We start from the raw sequence: 20,346 nt of genomic DNA on the forward strand, positions 1-20,346 counted from the left end.
CTCTGACAGTAAGTTCTGTGGCTGAGCTATGTGTTTCCTTTTCTGTTTTTTAATGTGCCATAGTTCTTTATGTCAGAAGAGACGGTGACTATTCCTATCCATTTCCCTTATGGTGCTACTGACTTTACGGGTCTCAGGGTTGGCCCTTTCACCCTAGTCATCTATTCATCTAACAACCCGCATGTGTGATCATTTGGTGGCCTTGGTTAGTACCTCTCTACTCATATGTTATTGATATCAGAAGGGTCACCATGCACAATGGACACAACCACATAATGATGTTTCTGATTCACTCTAGACCTGTATACTTGTCCTCATGCTATTTGCTTTTCCCTTTCATTACTACTGAACATCAACATGACATTTGCACAGAATTGCCTACTGTGTAACTAGGTTCTCTTTCCAGAGTACTAACAGCTTGCCCATAGTCTGACATTCTTCAGGTATGATTAGGATTACCTTCTTCACATGGGCTTTGCATTTATGTACACAGAATTTAATCTGCCATTTTATTACATAGCCATTCAAAATCATGAGAACTTTTGCAGGCAGGTTTACTTTTACCATCCTGAATAATTTTAATTTCGATTCAGTAGATCTTGCCATCTCCCAGATCACCACCTATATCACTAATGAATGCATTGACCGATTCAGGCCCTTTCACTGATGTATTCTCCAGGAAACTTAATCATGTTTCCCTTTGCCTCCTAGGCTTGACCACCTTGCTTAGAATTTTCAAAGCAGAGTTAGGATCACATTGAATTGCTTTCATCTAGATGTTAATAATTTGAGTTGTAAGAAGACATTTCTGTCCCCCAATATTGAAAACAAATTTCTGTGTGGCACCAAGATTAAAAGCTGCTATCTTCAGGAAAAGTTTATGATTTCAATGTCATATTTGTTCTGAACTGTTTTCTATGTATTGAGATCTATTAAAAGTGTTCAGTAACATCATTTAAAATGGATTAGTACAGTTTTGTATATGTGTGATAATATTGTATTACTGAGTTGATTCAATTTTTTTTTCATTGCTGATCATTGCTGTTTTTCATTGCTGCAAAATCATTAGTATAATGGAGTACATCCTCTTGCTATGATTTCATAGACGCATATCTAATAAACCAAGGCATCTAAAATTGGAATGTAATAAAAATCCAGTATTTATGTTAATAGAATATTCCTGCTAAGTGAGTGCTGCTAATGATTCTGCTGTGAAGCTGAGCTTGTAATAAGTCAAGGGTTACAGAAGAATTTGCACAATAGGAGGACAGCATTTAGTTTTACAGTGATAGTTTGTCTTCTGTTAAAAGTCTTCTTGATAAAATACATTATACAACTTTAAATAAAACTTAAAAGTTAAATGTGGAAAGGTTGTTTCAGTTATACTCAAGTACATTGTGGATGAAGAAAAACTCAAGTGATTCTTTACGATTAAAGGACTTAGGAAAGAATGGAGTGTCAGGGTTTGTGGGGAAGGATACTGATACCACTCAGCAACAAACTGCCCCCCCTTCTTTCTTTTGTTTTCAATGTTATATGTTTTCTTTTTCTTTATTTTCCTATAAGGGGATTTTAGTGTGAAATTCTAAATGTGAAAATCGTGGGTTCAACTTTTTCCAGAAAAAGTGTAAAATACAAAAGCACAATTACCTTGCAGAGTACACAGTAGACACCTTTAAATGAAAGGGGCCAGGAAGGGAATGTGGCTTATAACTGGAGAGACGGAAATCTCACCTGATCACCTGATCAATTTTCATTATTCAAAAAGTAGTAGAGGGAGAAGAGAAAATTATTCTTCCAAAAGGCATCCCTTTCCCAGGCACTTTTCTCTGGGATTCCATCCCTAATCTGTAATCTCCCTGTGCTGTCAGTGCCCATCTCTTGTCTTCAAGGAAGCCATATTTCAATTTTGCCAGCACTGCTGGTTAATTGCTAACTCAGTATTGATGGTGTTGGTTCCTCTTCACTATGATAGCAAGGAAATTGCCCAAACTCTCATGTCACTGGTTCATCTCATCTCATGTGACAAGGAAAATACTCCCAAAACAGAACAAATGTGCTCTGACAGCTTTAGGTAGGATTTCTGTGAATAAGGAGTATTTGAGTCATTTTGTAACTATATAGGTTTTTTTTCACACTCCCTCTTACTTTGATATAGCGGACATAACAGTTTTATTAAAAGCAAATTTAAGATAGGTTAAGGTAGTTCGCAGAATTAGGCTGTTGCTTTTCTCCATGTTATATGGAGTAGTATAGTAGTAGCTGTGGCTGCTCAAGCAGAGTCAATTGAAGTATGAATGGGGTGTGAGGGAGATTATAGAAATTTTTTCTGAATATGTTAATGTGTATTTCCCATACATGCTAGTGCATTTTAAATAATTGTCATAGTTCTTAGCTTTGTTAGGAGTTATTTTACATTTATTGCCCTATGCTTAATATTACTTCTGGTAGCAAAACCTCCATTCTAGAAAGAATTGCAGTAAAATAAGCTAAATGTTTTGAATCTGAGACATTGTGTCATCAGACCTCACCTCTCTTGATTTCCGCAGTGTATAAAAGACAAATTCCAATACCGATCTCAAAATCTGATCATAGCTCAAGCTTACAACACCTCCTTGAGCAGCATTCTCTAATTAGCACATTTTCCTTATGTATTAATTTCAGACTAGTCTGTTTGCAGATGAAAAAGGGCAGCTTCTTCCCCTTTATCTGCTACTCATGGGAAAATTTCTGTTTCTCTGGAGTTAGTAGGTGTTAGCCTAGCAAAGAGCAGTGGGTCTTAAATGTATTTATGATGTTAATATTTTACTCCTCCATATCATTTTCCATTTAAGAATAAAAGTTCATCACATTAAATTAATAATGAGATAATTTTTCTTTTAGGGAGGAAACTAAGAGAAAGTTTTATGATTTGCTCAAAGTTTAGCTGTTAGCTCAGAAAGGTATAAAAGCCAGATACTTTAAATCCTAGACCTGTGCTTCAGCTGTAAAATGTATCTCTCCACTAATTTGACAGAAGTAGAATGTCTTTTCTTGCCACAGAAATATATTGGAAATTACTCAGGGTGAGTTATAGTAGCATGATCTATAGCTTAATTAGCTTACTCTATTATACGTACCCATGCCAACACACATATTCTAATGGTTATAGTTCAGTCATTGAATTCTTTGTCTGCGTGGAAAAAAAAAAAGCAGTTTTGTTGAAATGAAGTCCATTCAGTTTTTGAATGTTAAGTAGCACTATCCATTTGCATATGTCTGCAGGAAGTACAAGTAGCTTGTGCTCCATAGACATAAATCCAAGGTCCTCTTAAAAAAACATCATCAGTGTTGCTAACATTTCAGTAAGGATCTGTGCTAATAAGGGTTTAGATGTAGGTGAAGACTTAGTGTTTTCATGCATAGCAGCATTTAACCTGCGGCTAGGAACTCAGAAATATTACCTACAGACCTTCAGGTAAGTGTTTTGATTAGTTTTGCAGTTAGATGAAGTAAAGATAAACCCAAGATATCTGCCCTTCTGTTTGGTTAGAGGGCAATATTTTCTTACTGTGGAAAATAGTGAAACTGAGACCAAAACAGTGTTAATAATTCCTACTGAATATTTTGAAGGTCTGTGCCTAAAAATAGGCATAATCTGTAAGAATTAGTAATGATCAATAGTACCAATGTGGGTCCTTCTGTGGATAAAAGCGCTTCCACTAAATGTCTCTTTTTTTTTTCCCCCTTCTCTCTCTTTTTAGATGCAGCAATTGTTCCATGAAAACTATGAACACAACCGCAAGGGTTACATTCAAGATCTTCACAACAGTAAGATTCACACAGCCATAACACTTCATCCAAACAAAAGACCAGCCTACCAATACAGGCTGCACAATTACATACTGAGTTGCAAAATTTCTGAACTGCGCTATCGGACCATCCAGCTCCATAGGGAAAGTGCCCTGATGAGCAAGCTCAGTAACAGTGAAGTAAATAAGGAAGATCAGCAGCTGGGAGTGATGCCATCTTTCAATCATTTTCAGCCACGTGAACGGGGTGAAGTCATCGAGTGGGAGTTCCTGACAGGAAAATTTCTTTACTCGATGGTGGAGAGCCAGCCACCCCGGCAGAGCCTGAGCAGCGTCCTGCGGGCTGCACTGGATGACACTGTGATGCAAGTCATGGAAATGATAAATGAGAACTCTAGATCTAGAGGAAGGCTCATTGATTTCAAGGAAATACAGTATGGCTACCGCAGAGTGGACCCTCTGCATGGAGTGGAGTACATCCTGGATTTACTGCTTTTGTACAAAAGGCACAAAGGAAGGAAAGTTACAGTTCCGGTGAGACGCCACGCTTACCTTCAGCAATTGTTTAGCAAACCTTTCTTTAAAGAAGCAGAGGAGCTGGATGTAAGAAGCCTGCTTGAGGATACCAACACTGACATTCAATCATTCTCTTTTCTTTCAAATTCTTTGAAGATTTTTTCCTCATCATTCCAAGGCACCAAAGACATTGGAGGACAGAGTGACAAGAAAATACATATTCTTGTCCCTCTCACAGGAAGATTTGACATTTTCTCAAGATTTATGGATAACTTTGAGAAGACTTGTCTGATTCCCAGGCAGAATGTAAAGTTGGCAATAATTCTCTTCAGTTCTGAGTCAGGCCAAGGCACCAGCAAACACATAGAGCTAATGAAAGAATACAGTATTAAGTATCCTAAGGCAGATATGACCCTGATTCCAATGGCAGGAAAGTTTTCTAGAGGTTTAGGTCTTGAAATGGCCTCATCTCGATTTGACAATAGCACTTTGCTGCTGTTCTGTGATGTTGATCTGGTATTCACGGCAGACTTCCTCCAGCGATGCAGAGATAACACTATTCAGGGAGAACAGGTTTACTACCCTATCATCTTTAGCCAATATGATCCAAAAGTAGTATATGGAGGCAGCCCTCCAGCTGACAGGAGTTTTGTTTTCACAAAAAGAACTGGATTTTGGAGGGAGTATGGATTTGGAATTACCTGTATTTACAAAAGTGATCTACTTACTGCTGGTGGATTTGATACCTCAATTCAAGGCTGGGGACTTGAGGATGTAGACCTCTTTACTAAAGTGATAACATCTGGCTTGAAAGCTTTCAGAAGTCAAGAAGTAGGAGTCGTTCATATTTTTCATCCAGTTCAGTGCGACCCCAATTTAGATCCAAAACAATATAAAATGTGCTTAGGGTCCAAAGCAAGTACGTTTGCCTCTACCGTGCAGCTTGCTGAACTCTGGCTACAGAAACATTTGGGTGTCAGTTACAATCGAACTCTCTCCTGACATCTCAGACGATTTGGCCTTTTTAGGGGAGTTACCTCATTACTGTTACTGTTATTTGATTTTGCTGTCGTAGTTTTAAACTCCCTCCTTGTTGTCTTCCAAAGACTGTTGACCTCAAATGGGATGACTCTGCTGTTCACTGATATTTCTTATACCTACTGAATTGGTGAGGTGAATTCCTTCATATTTCCTTTATTTGAAATTCAGTCAAGTCACAGCAATCATATGATCCCACAGAGCACATCCATCACAAGAGACTGCATCATAAGAATGTTGTCTTTCGTCTTTGGTATGCAGTATCATCTTTGTTGCATTTCTCAGATTTGAAGTGATACAAATATTTACTGGTGAAGGTACCACAAAAGTGCTTTATGCTTCTTCTGGGGATGGAACTCTATAAGATAAACTTGAGTTTTATAATTTATATGAGGACTTATATGTATAAACGCTACTTTTCTTCATCTTTAGAATTTTTAAAGTAAATTAATAACTATGATTGTACCTGTATTTTTAAAAAAAAAGAAAAGAAAAGCTGAGGAGCTACTTGCAAATACAACTGGTACTGGCTACCAAGGTCCTTAAATGTCTTATTATAATACGAAGCTTCTCATTGTTGTTCACTCTAAGTGTAAATGAACTTTATTTTCACAAGGAGCAGTATTTAATCAAATGCTCGTATGCATTTTAGAAGATTTGTGAACCAACGTCCTTCATTTGCAGGCAAGAAGAAACTATGATTAACATGGTTATTTATGATAAAGTGCAGGCATAAAGTATTCTTTATTTGAAACACATAGTATAAGTTGCGGTCTCTCTTTTTAGAATGAGTCTCTGTACATAATTTTCTTTTATATTCCTTTGATAAAGCTGAACTTGATAAAAAGTGTTAGAAGTTAAAGCTGTATCTTTTTTTTTCACATTTTCCATGAATATTGGTACTTACTCAGTAGCAATTTGTTGTTAAAATTAATACAATCATAGAATAATTATTTAAGTTTCAAAATTTACTATTGCTGCTCAAAGTTCCTTGACAGTATATTTATATTAGTGGAGGTTATAAGACTGTGTTAAAATTTGTCTCTCTGGACACCCTGAAGTTGTCATATTGTGGATTCACAGAGTAAAATATTTAAAATTATACCAACATAAGAAATAATTAAATCAATTTCTGTATTTTAGAAAAATGTTTATATAGGGATATATATATGCGTGTGTGTGTGTGTGTGTGTGTATATCCCTATAGATATATAGAGAGTAATTTCAAAATGTATTCCTCCTTTCAGTTCAGGCAGCAATTTGTTACAATCATTGTTATTTTTGCCACATGCTTGGAATGTTTCATGTTATACTCTGGTAAGAGCTCAAAAGTATCCAAGAAACCATCAGAATCCTGCCAAACTTAATACAGTGGGTACAACTAATGACCTCAGTACCCTTGATTTCAAACTGCATTTCAAATAGAGCTGGGAAAGAAAAAGTATGCAATTACTGCATTTGAGTTTTCAGATGCTTAAATATATTTTCAGCTGTAACTGACTTCTCCTGTGTTTCCTTTCAAATACCAACTAAGAGACTGGAATTCACTGACACTTCTATTTGTACGAAGATATCCTGATAAACTTCCTTCAGCACCAGGAGGGTGCATAGGTCAGTTAATGTCTCTTATCTGTGGTTTTCTGTTCTGGATTTACCATGCAATGAAAAAGGCATCCCTGAAATGGGGTGAGTAAACTCATAATTAAAGGGCTGGCCATAGCTTTTTGTATGGTATAAAAAAGACCATCTCCATTGCCTTGGAGAAGGTAGTAATTGTGGTAGACGTGAATAGATAGAAGGTAATTCATGCTTGTCTACCCTCCCCAAGGAGAGGTCCGAGCTTGTGATTCTCCTCAAGGCTCTTGCCTTCCTAGCCCAGTATTGTTAACTCAAATGTCTGGAGAAAGTAAAATTCAATATCAATTATGAAATAATTGTTGGAAACTGCTCTTTAAATTGAGTGTAAAGGTTATGCTTTGTTCAATTAGAGAGCCAAAACCAAGGAACATACGATTTGCTCAATCTGAACTAACTGGTGCAACTCAGATTGTAAATATCAAAAACTGAATGCCTGTTGATTGTGATGATTTCATAAAAATGAAAAAAAAATATTATTTACAAAGACATCTAAGGAAATCATTGTCTGCTGGGATGTATTCCAGTGCTTATTTCAGTTGCGTAACTTAGTGGCCAGAAAGTATTTGCTCAGCTCAAAGTAAAATAGTAGATTAGAACAATAAATGAAACCAATCATTCACTGGGGATAAAGATGTATACAGAGGGCTTGCAGGATCAGGTCCTACATGATATAAGCAAAATGCTAGTATTTACCAGTACAAATATTTATTTAGTGTCTGACTGATTCATTTGTTTATATAATGAATTACTTTGTTAAAAACATGATTATAAATGTTTATTATGAAATATTGCGTTGTCTTTTGAAATAACTATCCTGAGATAACTTGAGAACTTGTGTTAGTTTGTTTAAGAAATAATATGCCTTCTAAGGAGATCCTATTAAAAGAAAAAAAAAAAGCACAAAAGTGTTAGAGTAATGTTATGGCTGTATAGATTAAGATGGGAATGTCTGTGCTAATCAACTGTTTCCTTTTGTCTAGTCTGAATCATGATCCTGATTGTAAAATGAAATTTCTATATGTATGATGTCCCTTTGTAAATGCATAACTAATGAATTCAGAATAGAATAATGACCAATTTTTCCAAAACCTCCTTAGCCTGGGAATAGGTTCCCTGGTTTCATTGCTGGGAAGTGGATTGCGAACTGCTTGCATTTCAGCTTTTCAAACACTACCTTTCTTAAAAAAAAAAATAATATCTGAGCAATCCCCACCCAGAAACTTCAGAAATACCCATACCACCCCCATCCTGACATATTTTCCCATTCACAGTATTTAATTTAACAGAGCATTTGCATCTTCTGGATGATGGAAAAACATCAGGTTGGGCTTCCTAAGACTTGCTGAATATACTCTGCATCAGGGTACTGGTTATCAAGCTGGAGAAGGGCAGAGGGCCGGGCAGGTGCGTGAGGCTCAGCCATGGAAATTGATGCCTGCTGCCGGAGTCAGTGCCTTACTGCCACCAGCCCTGCCTGATGCCTCTCCTTGGAGCTGCTAACAGGCAGCAGAAGCCAGCACAGAAGAAGAGCTGTGCTTGCTGTCACCAGCTGCTTTTGGGAAGCAAAAGGGGACATTGTAATCAGGGCTTAGTAGGAGTGTAAAGAGGATGCTGAACTGAGGTTTCATTGCGTTGGCGTGTCAGGGTATCTTGTGCAGATCCTGTGTCTCCCTGTCCCTGGCTGGAAAGGGAGAAAAGGGAGACTGGTCCCACACCTCTTCCCTGTTTCCTCTAAAGGGGCATTGTGAAGGAAAGGGCAAACCCATCAGTCCTTCCACTCAATGGGGCTAGTGGGCCTGGACCAAGCACTTGGAGTCCTACCATATCATGGGACGTGTGGGGACAAAGGTGCCAAATGGGCTTCCCAAAAAGCAGTACAGAGAGAAGCACCTTCTGCACTCACCAAAGACCAGAAGGATGTGCACAAAAGTGCCTTTTGGAGCCTTTGTACCAGTGTGTGCTTAACAGTGCCTCAAGACCCTTGCAAAAATTACAATCCTGGTAAAATGGCTCATAGGCATGTACTGCAGATCCTGAGTAACTTTGGAGACTTCCAAGCAGCATGAGTTAACAACCACTTACTTTAAATAGAGCAAGTAAGCAATTTAAACTTTAGTTTCTTAAGAAGTAATTCTAGTGATCAGTTAAGATGTAGTTTGCCACACAGAAGATTTTGTTCCAAAGAACAATGCTAGCTGTAAGAAATCGACAAAACATATGTGCAGTCTACATCTGATTTTCCTGCAACTTGAAATAGGTTTAAATTTTTGGAAAAAATATGGACTAAGAACTGGTGAGCCACTGACTGCAGTAAAGTTTTATGTTTCTGATCTATTTTTAAAAGATAATCAGATGAGAAGAAAACAAAAAATGTCTGTAGTAGATACACACAAAAATCACCCATGATGTGAGGGTAGCAGTGATGATTATGGTCCTGAACTGCAGCACAATGAGATGTTTCAAAAAAGTCTTAAGTATTTACAACAAATGATTATCACTGAAGGTTATGCTCTGTCATAAGTCTGTAAGTAACATATAAAGTTAAATCAGCCCATTTTTAATTCTTTAATTTCTTGGAATACTTTTCATTAAATTTTCTTCTGTCCTCATTTGTTCACTTGATTAATTAGCTGGCTTGTCATGACTCACTCTCTCCTTCCAATTTTTCTTGGGTCTTCCCATTTGCAGTATATATTAGTACAGCATTTGAAACTTTATGAGCTAGCATGATATTTCTGTTAAGATTTTATGATGGCACTGCCATATAAAACTGCTGAACTAGAGAATTTTGCTGAATGATTTCCCAGTCCTGCTTCAAATTGTTTCCATTTGCCTGTCACTGTAAGTTAAAAGTGTTCTGAATATTATTACTTCATCCCTTCCTCTGGTCTCCTTCACACTGGAATCCCACCAAGGCAAGGAAATGCAGAAACTTTCCAATCCTTAAGTCTAGGAAAATGAGTAGAATCTGGGGATTTTCTTGATCTCTTTTTGTTTGTTTAGTTGGTTGGTTGGTTGGGGGTTTTTTTGCCTTCAAATCTTTTAACTAGAGTTTCAGAAGCATATTTATCAGTTCCATAATTTTAAGATTTAAGACAGCACACATATGGACTATATGATACAAACTGTAATTTTACATCCTTATTTTCTAGGCACCTAATTATTAAACAGATGTTTGCCATTTATGGGAACTTTGAAGATAAATTAAAAGCATCCTTGCTTATTTAGTGATTATTTAGCATTAGTGGAAAGCTTAACCATGTAGGCAGACGTCAAAAGATGTACTATATACTGTAAGCTGCTGGGGTTTTTTTCTTTCATACTGCTGGTGGGAAGATCTCCTTAGCGCTTCATAGGATGCCTGTAGTGTGGTAGTGTTCTTCACAAATCATCTGTGTCTAGCAATAATTTTAAGGGACTGCAAAGCTATGGGCATAGCATCCAGCTTCATACAGCAGGCAAGACTTATGGGCTTTACCTAAACATGTGAGAGACTGATGCTCGGATTCAGAGGGACTCTGGAGTGACATAATCAGATGGTAGGAATATAGGTCAAAGACATTTGCTGCCACAACTTCTGGGCACACCCACTGGTGGCATCCCTTTAAAAAGGAGGCGCCGGCATGGCAATGGGCTTTGTGAATGTATTTCTAAGAGAGATGTATGCTAGCTAACTTAGGTGCCAAATACTTTTACTTAGAGCAGGTAAATTGCCTTTAGGTGATTTCATCAAAAAAAGAATAGAAAGAATAAAACAAATGATGAAAAAATACATGCTTGTGCTTAAGATCATGAACATTTTTATTATTGATTGTTTGTGAAGCCTTCGTAATTTACCCTCGCCCTTCCTTAGGGTAATATGGAACAATAAACTATGCTTATTTTACACATTCATCTATACGCTGCTGACTAAAGAAAAGATAAGCTGACTAAATGCTTTGAAGATGATGGTTGAATCGCATGTGACCAGAGAGAGAACAGCTGAGTGTAGTTCAACCTAAAAATCAAAACTCCAATCTGCTTCTTGGTAAGGACAATTCTCTCAGCTGGCTGTCTTGGACAGACATAGGAAGTAGAAGCCTAAATTTTTACTGAGTATCATGGTATCCAGGGATCCACCTTCATGCTTCTAGTGTGTGATTGCTGGGAGCAGGTATGAAGTCCAAACACAGTTGAAGAAAAGAATCAGGAATGTAGTGCAGTGAGGAATGCCATAAAAAGTTTCATGGGTGACAGGATGGATAGGAATGATGTAAATCCAGGGAGGTGTGTGTGTCTTTGTTATGTTAAGAGAGGGGAACACAAAACTTGTTTTAAAGTAGAATTCAGCTTTCCTCTCTTCCTGAAAGATTTTCACCTTCCTTTGAGTTCCACTTTTACATGCAGTGGCAAATGCTGAAACCATCTGGATTAATAACAAATCTATAGACTTTTCACACCTGGTTCGTTCTGATCAGCAAGCCCAAGTTCACTGAAGTGGTAGTTTAACTGTCAATTATGACTTTTTCCTGTTCTCTTTTTAGATATGACACACTTTCTTGGTATTTAACTGGGCGTGGGATCTTTGACAGCTTTGTTCTATTTGTGCCTAAGATGCTGTAGTCTTTCCAGCTTCATATACTGCACTGTTATGTGGGACATCACTGCTTTAATTTTTTGTATTTTTTTTTTAATTATTGGAGGACTGTTATGTGGGACATCACTGCTTTAAATGAGAAAGAGTCTCTTTAAGCAAAGGCTTCTGGACAATAGTATACAGCTGGTGTAATCTTGCAAGAACAGCTACATGGTTGAAATTAAGTATATTCACCTACAGTCTTTTATTTGCTGCATTTATATGATGGTTTTGATTGATGAGAAATCCAGAATGAGTTACGACTGAATATTCTCTGTTGTCAAAGCTGAGCAGATTTATTTAAACAACTAGGTCCAACTGATGAGCCTTGCACCTGTCACGTGCTGATACTGGAAGATATCCAGAGAATATAGATGCTTTTAACAAAAGAAGTTATAGGAAGGTGTCTCTGGTAAAAGTGAATGAGAAATGCTGTGTTTTCCACTCCGGAACTGCCAGTAGCAGAACATTTGTATTGCTTGTAGACTTATATCAGTCATAACTTCCACCATGATCAATAGGTGTTTAAATGAAGGACACAAGGGCAGATTCACGGATCTTGCCCTCATGTATGAAGGAGACCAGAGAGATCAAGATTTAGCCTTTAACACCCTTAGAAGAGATCCCACTCTGAGAGAATATGAGGCTGAGCGAAGAAGGGAGCATACAAGGAACCAAAGAGAAGATTCCCTTTCTTCTTTTTCTTTATGCTTGACATGTTGTTATACTCCACAGGGAGCTACCAGGTCTGCCTGGATGCAGCTCAGCACGAGGTGGGGAAGCCCATTTGTTAAGCCTTGTGGAAAGAAAACATAAATGCTGTGTATGTGACGGGAGCAGATGCTGGTGGGCAATGGGAAAGAAAGTGTATGGGAAATCATATAAAGAGACAAGAAAATGGATTTTTTTTTTTTTTTGCTTGTGAAGTAGAAATTCAGCCTGTGGATAAGCAGTTTTGCTAGCTTTGAGATGTAAGGGCAAAAGGCAGTAATGAAGAGAGAGAGAGGACTTAAATTTGGAAGGAAGGAGAAGATGCAGACAGTACAGGAAACAGAATACCTGTGTAAACACAAAATTTTATTAAAGTAGATGGGAAAAAATAGCACAAGAGGTGGAAAAAAATCAGTTGCAGGAAGAAAACAAGAACTTAAAAAGGTTTAATAAAAAACAACTCAAGGTCTAGTGTAGATGTAACCATTAAGCATTGGGTACAGAATGCTTTGCAGTGCTGTTTGAGAAACATGGGAAAGGTATTATGGGAACCATTTCTGCAGCACTGCACCCCACTGCTTTACCTGAGGGTGGCTTAAGGGGCAAATGCCAAGCTAATATTAAAATATTCCTACTTTTGTTTGCTTTCTATCAGAGCCTGAACTACCTGCATTTGTTTTCATGTTGGTTTGCCCCAACCCTGTGTGGTAAATATTCCAATGCTGTGTTACTGGGATTTTCTTTTTCTGAAGAGAGTAAATAAGATGGGAGAGCTGTCTTTAGTACTAACAGTTCGAGCTTAGTAGCAGAGAAATTGCAATACCAATGCTACAGTACATCTGAAAAGAATTTTTTTCTTTTTTTTATTTTATTTTTTTGAGATTATAATGTCCTCTAATTACAAAAAGCTGACAATTGGAGAGAGCACCTGCAGTCTTGTCCTATCTTCCTTCCCTTTCCTATTCCACCTTCAGTTTCTGGCTTCTGCTCTACTGAGGTACTGATGACAAACTTAGAGGACTAAGGAAATCTATCTACTTTTCAGAATTGACAGAGCAAGGAATTAAATTTTGGGCACAAATTTTGTTTTGAGCTTGTGCATTTAACCCAAAATTATATATTTCAGGTAAAATTATTTTTCAACACGTCAGTAGTTTATTCATACAAATATGATTAAGTTCGACACTGTGATGTGTAGAAGTGCTGAACTATAGCACTTCGTTGAATTAGTTCCCAGCTCCGTTGCAGGCTGTTTCCATTTTCTTGTCACTTCTCTTTAAACTATCCTGAATTTTATTACCACTTTCCTCAGTGGCTTCTCCTGACATTTCAAGTTTCTTGCCAGGAACAGGAACTCAAAACCTTTCCAGACTTTAAAATACATCTCCAAAATTAGGGCTGAAGCATACAGGAGTCACTGATTCAGCAGATGTTAAAGGGCTCAGTGATACAGAGCAGTGAACCTGTGAAAACAGAGAGAGAAAATGTTGAAGAAGCAGAAGGTGCTTAGCTCCTGAGATATATACCAGACTTTGTGAGGTCACATTTTTATAATAATCTTTTCCTGCTAACACTCATGACAACTATGTTGCTCTATTACTTAACTGCTAAGTGTTGTCTGACAGTAATATTCGTGAAGTAAATTAAAATGTCAGGAAAGGTGCTTGGGAGATAAAAGAGGATTAAAAATGCACCCATACTTCTCCACTGCAAGGCTGGTTCTGTTGGCGCTCCCAGAGTGGTGGGATCAGCAAAGCCTCTGGAAGGAACCCTCTCTTCCATAACAGGGCTGGGTTCCGTGAGGATGAATAAGCAGTTTACTAGGAACTCTCATGCTAACGTACTGCAGATATTTTACAGAATCACACACAATCACAGAATGGCTGAGATGGAAAGGAACCTCTGGAGATTATGTAGTCCAAATGCTTGCTTGAAGCAGAATCACCTAGCGCAGGGTTACACACAATTGTGTGCATTTTTGTTTTGAATATCTCTGCAGATGGACAGTCCACAGCCTGAAAGGTAACCTGTGCCCATTTAACCAGACCCACTGGACATTACTGAGAATACTCTAGCTCTTGTCTTCGTTATTGCCCGCCATCAGATATTCATACACAAGAATAAGATTCCCATGAAACTTCTCTTCTCTAAACTCCCAACTCTCTCGGTTTCTCCTTGTATGAATGGTGCTCCAGTCCCTTTTGGCCCTTTACTGGCCTCACTCCAGTATGTCCAAGTCTCCCTGTACTGGGTGACCCAGAACTGGACACAGAGGAGTCTATCTAGCGCTGAGTAGAAAGAAAGAATTACCTCCCTCTTCCTACTGACAATGGTGTTTCTAATGCAGCACAGAAAGCTGTTGGCCTTCTTTGCTGCATGGCACATTGCTGGCTCATGGTCAGCTTGTTGTCCACCAGGACCTGAGGTCCTCTTCTGCAGTCACTTTCCAGTCCTGGTCAGCTCCTAGTGTGTACTCTTGCCTAGGATTATCCATGCCCATGAGCAGAACTTTGCACTTCCCTCTGCTGAAATTCATGAGGTTCCTGTTTGTGTATTTCTCCAGTTTGTCAAAGTCCCTTTCAATGGTAGCACTCACCTGCTGTATTAATTATTTCTCCCACTTTTGTATCACCAGCAAACCTGCTAGGGGTGTGCTTGGTCCCATTGTCCACGTCATTAATGATGATGTGAAACGATATTATCTCCAATATTGACTACTGAGGTACACCACTAGTGATTGGCCTGGATCTGGACTTTGAGACATCAATCTCAAATCTCTGAGCCTGGGCATTCATATAGTTTTCAGTCCACCTTAGTGTCCATTTATCTAGTCTGTAGATATTCAGTTTGTCCATGGGGGCATTATGGAAGAGTTGAAAGCCTTGTTAAAGTCCAAATAAACAACATTCACTGATCTCCCTTTAGTCACCAATTCAGTCATTCCATTTAGAAGGCTATCAGGTTGGTCAGGCATGATTTCTTCTTTGAAAAATCTACGCTGACTACCCCAGTGACCTGTTTGTCCATCATACATTTGGAAATTATTTCCGTCTCCACCTTAGGATCATGGAGAAGCCGACTGGCCTCTGTTCCCCAGATCCTCCATTGCTAGATGGGGTGGCATCTTGAGTGTCATCACCTTTCAAAGATGATCAAGATTGGCCTTGCAGTGACATCAGACAGCTCCCCAAGCACTCATGAATGTATCCTATCTGGACCCATGGACTTGTGTATATCCAGTTTGTTCAAATACTCCTTAACCTGATTCTCCTCCACCTAGGATTTTTCTTGCTCTAGACTTTCCCACTGGTGTCAGAGGCCTGGGATTCACAGAATCTGGTTGAAGTTGGAAGGGACCTCTGGAGGTCACCTGGTCCAAAGCCCCTGCTTAGCTCAAGCAGATGCACATAGACTTGATTGCCCAGGACCACGTCCAGACAGCTTTTGTGCCTGTGCTCAGTCTCCCTCACGGCAAAAATTAATTCCTGGTGTTTATATGGAATACACTATGTTTCAATTTGTGCCACTTCCCTCTTTTCCTGTCACTGGGCATCCTCTTTGCACTTTCTCTTCAGGTATTTATATACATTAATAGGATCCCCCCAAGCCTTCTCTGGGCTAAGCAGTCATAGGTCTCAGCTTTTCCTCACAGGAGAGTTGCTCCACTCCCTTCATTATCTTTGTGGTCCTTTATCGGACTGTCTCCAGTAGATCCATGTCTCTCTTGTACTGGAGAGCCCAAAATTGGACATGGTACTGCAGGTGTGGCCTCACCAGTGCTGAGAAGAGGGAAAGGCCACCTCCCCCTGCTGTCAACACTCCTCCTAATGCAGACCAGGATACCATTAACCTTCTTTGCCAAAAAGGCACAGTGCTGGCCTATGTTCAATTTTGTGTCCACTGTGAACACCATGGCCTTTTCTGCAAAGCTGATTTCCAGCTGGGTGACTCCTAACATACATTGGTGTATGGGGTTTTTCCTTTCCAGGAATTTGCACTTTCCCTGGTTGAAGTTCATAAGTGTCCTGTAAGCCCATTTCTCCAGCCTGTTAAGGTCCCTCTGGATGGCAGCATGACCCTCTGGTGTATCAGCCACTCCTCCCAGTTTTATGTCATCAGCAAACTTGCTATGGGTACACTCTGCCCCATCATCGTGATCTTTAGTGACCATATTGAACAAAGCTGGGCCCAGTATAGATCCCTGAGGTACACCACTAGTTACTGGCCTCCAACTAGACTTTCTGCCACTGATAACCACCCTCTGGGCCTGGCCATTCAGACAGTTTTTAACTGACATCATTGTCTGCTTATGCAGCCAACACATCAACAACTTGTCTATGAAGGCAAATTGCTGAAGGCAAATCTTAACAGATTCCTGAAGATTCCTGAGGGCAAATCTTAATGGTGAGATGTAGGAAAAAAAGTCATAGAGTAGCTTGACATTTTCCATGTCTTTTGTCATGATCTCCCTTGCCCAAATGAGCAATGGACCTGCATTTTCCCTTCTCTTTCATTTGCTGATGGTACACCTTTAGCAGCCTTTTTTGTTACCTTATGCCACATGCCAGGGTCACCTCCTAGTGACTTTGGCTTTCTTAACCCACCCCCGCATGCTGGGACAATGTCTCCCTGATTCTTATAGGTCACTTGTCCCTACTTTCACATCTTGTATGCTTTATGTTTAGTTTTGTTCATCCATGAAGGCCTGTTTTTCAAACGATAGTATTCAGGCAGCTTTCCGGTAGAAACCACTGATTTCTTTCTGGGTGTTTTCAGATTTAATTCATACTGCTAAAAACTCTGTTGGATTGTTAATTGAAAAATGTCTGTGAATACATAGGTGCAAAAAAACAGCTACTCCAAGCTTCTGACTAAGACCCACCTTGTCCTGCAGTGCTAAGTAGGATAATGATACAAGATGCCACAGGGAAAAGACTCAGGGATGAGCAGGCAGAAAAGATATGGAGCATATCAGGGAAGTATTTTATTGATATTTCTAAGATAAAATGCAGTGTTGCTACTGTTAAGAAGGCATTCACCTGCTGAGGACTGAACTGAGACAGTAAGTTGACCAGCTTGACTACCAGCATGGCCAGAGATATCTGTTAAGTGCTATGACACTGTATTGATAAACTAAGCCATTGCATCTTGGGGATTTGAAAACCTGGGACTGTGATCCAACTACTATTAAATGGTGAATTTATTTGACCCTTTCATGTTCTTTTATAATAATGTTAGATATTTATAGACAAAAGTTTGGCTTAATTGGTTCCCACAAACCTAGTCCAAAAGACCAATAGTAATATCCTGATTACAAAAGAAAATGAATGTCGCTGACCCTGATAGGAAATATTCTGTATGTATCTCTTAGGATTATAGAAATAAGAGAATCTGTATTTTGTCAGTTCTTGATATTTTTAAAGCAGTGACATTTCCTCCTACAAAAGGGAACAAATGGCTCCTTCAGTTACTGTTCTATATAATGTTTTTCTTTTTTGTCTACTCTGCGTTGCTTACACTTGCTAAATATGGTGGTCATTAGTAGTGCCAACAAGTATATGCCAAACTGGTCTCCTCATAAGTCTGTCAAAAGAAATTCACCCACAGACCAATAAAGGTAAAATCTGCGGAGAGCAGCAAGGGACCAATTAAGTTATTGCTGCTGGCATTTAACAGTTAGGAGGAGGATGAAATAACAGTTTTGTGAAGCTTTTAAAAATACCTCTAAGACTGAAGCATCTGTTAGAAGTCAATATAAAAGTGGTGTAAGGTTTCCTATAGCTGATTGCAACTGATCTTGCAATGGCAAGCTGTGCACTCCAGATTACTGTAGCAATTTCAGAATTTACAGAGTAATACCAGTAATACAGATAGTGTGTTTTACCTGTCTCTGGAATTACAGGGCTTTTTCCTATAAATATACTTAGTGGCATATTCACACCATCTTTCTGACTAGTTCACACATCTAATTTTGGCATGAGTCAGACCACAAAAAGCTGCAACCTAACTTCCAAACAGTGTTTGAGAGCATGCCAGCACTAAAAGAAGCGCATAAAGCTAATATGATTCCTGCCTAATCTGCAGGATCAAAAAGTGTGGCACAGTTTCTACTACTTGACACAGAAGCTCAAGTGGTATCACAGTAGTCTTGAGTTTGCTGCGAAAATAAGCAAAATGTACAGATTGGCAATGTCTTGCCATTTGTAGACAGTGTCAAGGCAGCCACTCACTAAGATCGTATTTGGACAGCACTTAGGATCTGGTTCTGTATCTACCTTGTAATGAAATAAAATTTTGCTTAGGAAGCAAGTCTTTCAACACTGACAACAAAATATTTTTAGATGTTTGTCTTATTCTTGCAGAATCTTTTCCCTTTCCTTTCCTTTTCCTTTCCTTTCCTTTCCTTTCCTTTCCTTTCCTTTCCTTTCCTTTCCTTTTCCTTCCTTTCCTTTCCTTTTCCTTTCCTTTCCTTTCCTTTCCTTTCCTTTCCTTCTTTCCTTTCCTTTCCTTTCTTTCCTCTTTCCCTTCCTTTCCTTTCCTTCCCTTCCTTTCCTTTCCTTTCCTTTCCTTTCCTTTCCTTTCCTTTCCTTTCCTTTCCTTTCCTTTCCTTTCCCTTTCCCTTTCCTTTCCTTTCCTTTCCTTTCCTTTCCTTCCTTTCCTTTCCTTTCCTTTCCTTTCTTTCCCTTCCTTTCCCTTCCTTTCCCTTCCTTTCCCTTCCTTTCCCTTTCCTCTTCCCTTCCTTTCCTTTCCTTTCCTTTCCTTTCCTTTCCTTTCCTTTCCTTTCCTTTCCTTCCTTTCCTTTCCTTTCCTTTCCTTTCCTTTCCTTTCCTTTCCTTTCCTTCCTTTCCTTTCCTTTCCTTTCCTTTCCTTTCCTTTCCTTTCCTTTCCTTTCCTTTCCTTTCCTTTCCTTTCCTTTCCTTTCCTTCCTTTCCTTCCTTTCCCTTCCCTTCTTTCCCTTCCTTCCTTTCCTTTCCTTTCCTTTCCTTTCCTTTCCTTTCCTTTCCTTTCCTTTCCTTTCCTTTCCTTTCCTTTCCTTTCCTTTCCTTTCCTTTCCTTTCCTTTCCTTTCCTATAAACATTAACTCATGACTATTTAGTATTTTGCTGTCATCTTGTCCTCCAACAGAATTTGATGTAAAGCAGAGTTTCCTGTTCTTTCTCACCCACCTTAAATAGATGAGGTTGGTGGGGGGTGGGGAGACGCAAGCTAGATGAACTACTTGCCTTTTCTAAAAGCTCCTTCAGTTCCTGCAAAAGTGACAAGCAGTTTATCCTATTTTGATACAGAAATGAGCTTCTGTATCAAAGAAAGACTGTATCAAAGTGAAGCAATTCAGGAAAGTGCTTTTTTGCACCCGGATAGGATTCATAAATCAGACTGATAAGACAGATTACAGCAGGCCATATTCTACATAAACCATATTTTAGTGATGTAATATATCCATTTTAAAATAAATTAACTGTTAGAGAGGGATTTTTGAAATCTGTGCCACTTTCATTCAGACTATGAGTAAATCATAGTTTGCTCTCTTCATTCTGCCCTCACTTTGAGAGTAAGACAGAAGGAATTTCTGCTGTTTCATGGGACATTTATAGATGAAGCACCTTTACAGAAGGCTTTGATGTAGTATTCTGTGGGGAGTTTTTTTGTTAAAATATATTTCTACAGGGAAGGGGCAATAGAGTGAAGGGTGAGTGTCATTTGGATGACATTACTTGACTGATTAAAGCTACGCTAGCCATCACTTGAAACTCCTAAATTGTCTCAGAAAGCTTTGCAGCATCTTTGCTGTTGTGGTAAGGATAAGATCAGCTTTTGGAAAAGTGGTGTAAAAAAACCCATCACCTAGGAGAAAGCAGATAATGACAAATGCAAAAGTTTGAGAATACTGGACAAAATTGTACTGAAAGCTGAAATAACTTTAAAAGCTGATCTTCTTAGGAGCTCTATCACTCTCTATAAAGCTTCAGCCTGGTTAAGGGAGGTAGTGATTGCTGAGTGTTAAAAAAAAGGCTGCATCCAGCTTCAAGAAAGCAG

At 38.8% G+C, this 20,346-nt stretch overlaps 1 protein-coding gene across 1 annotated transcript in view; it reads left to right on the forward strand.

Annotated features, from left to right (window-relative positions):
- CHSY3 (chondroitin sulfate synthase 3) overlaps positions 1-7,858 on the forward strand; it is a 166,532-nt gene extending 158,674 nt beyond the window's left edge. Inside the window, exon 3 of the mRNA XM_054186579.1 lies at positions 3,744-7,858. Coding sequence (XP_054042554.1) covers positions 3,744-5,309 — 1,566 coding nt within the window. The 3' untranslated portion in view covers positions 5,310-7,858. The remainder of the gene's footprint in view (positions 1-3,743) is intronic.
- The last annotated feature ends 12,488 nt before the right edge of the window (positions 7,859-20,346 follow it).

Source organism: Rissa tridactyla, chromosome Z, assembly GCF_028500815.1.
Source record: "Rissa tridactyla isolate bRisTri1 chromosome Z, bRisTri1.patW.cur.20221130, whole genome shotgun sequence".
NCBI lineage: Eukaryota > Metazoa > Chordata > Aves > Charadriiformes > Laridae > Rissa > Rissa tridactyla.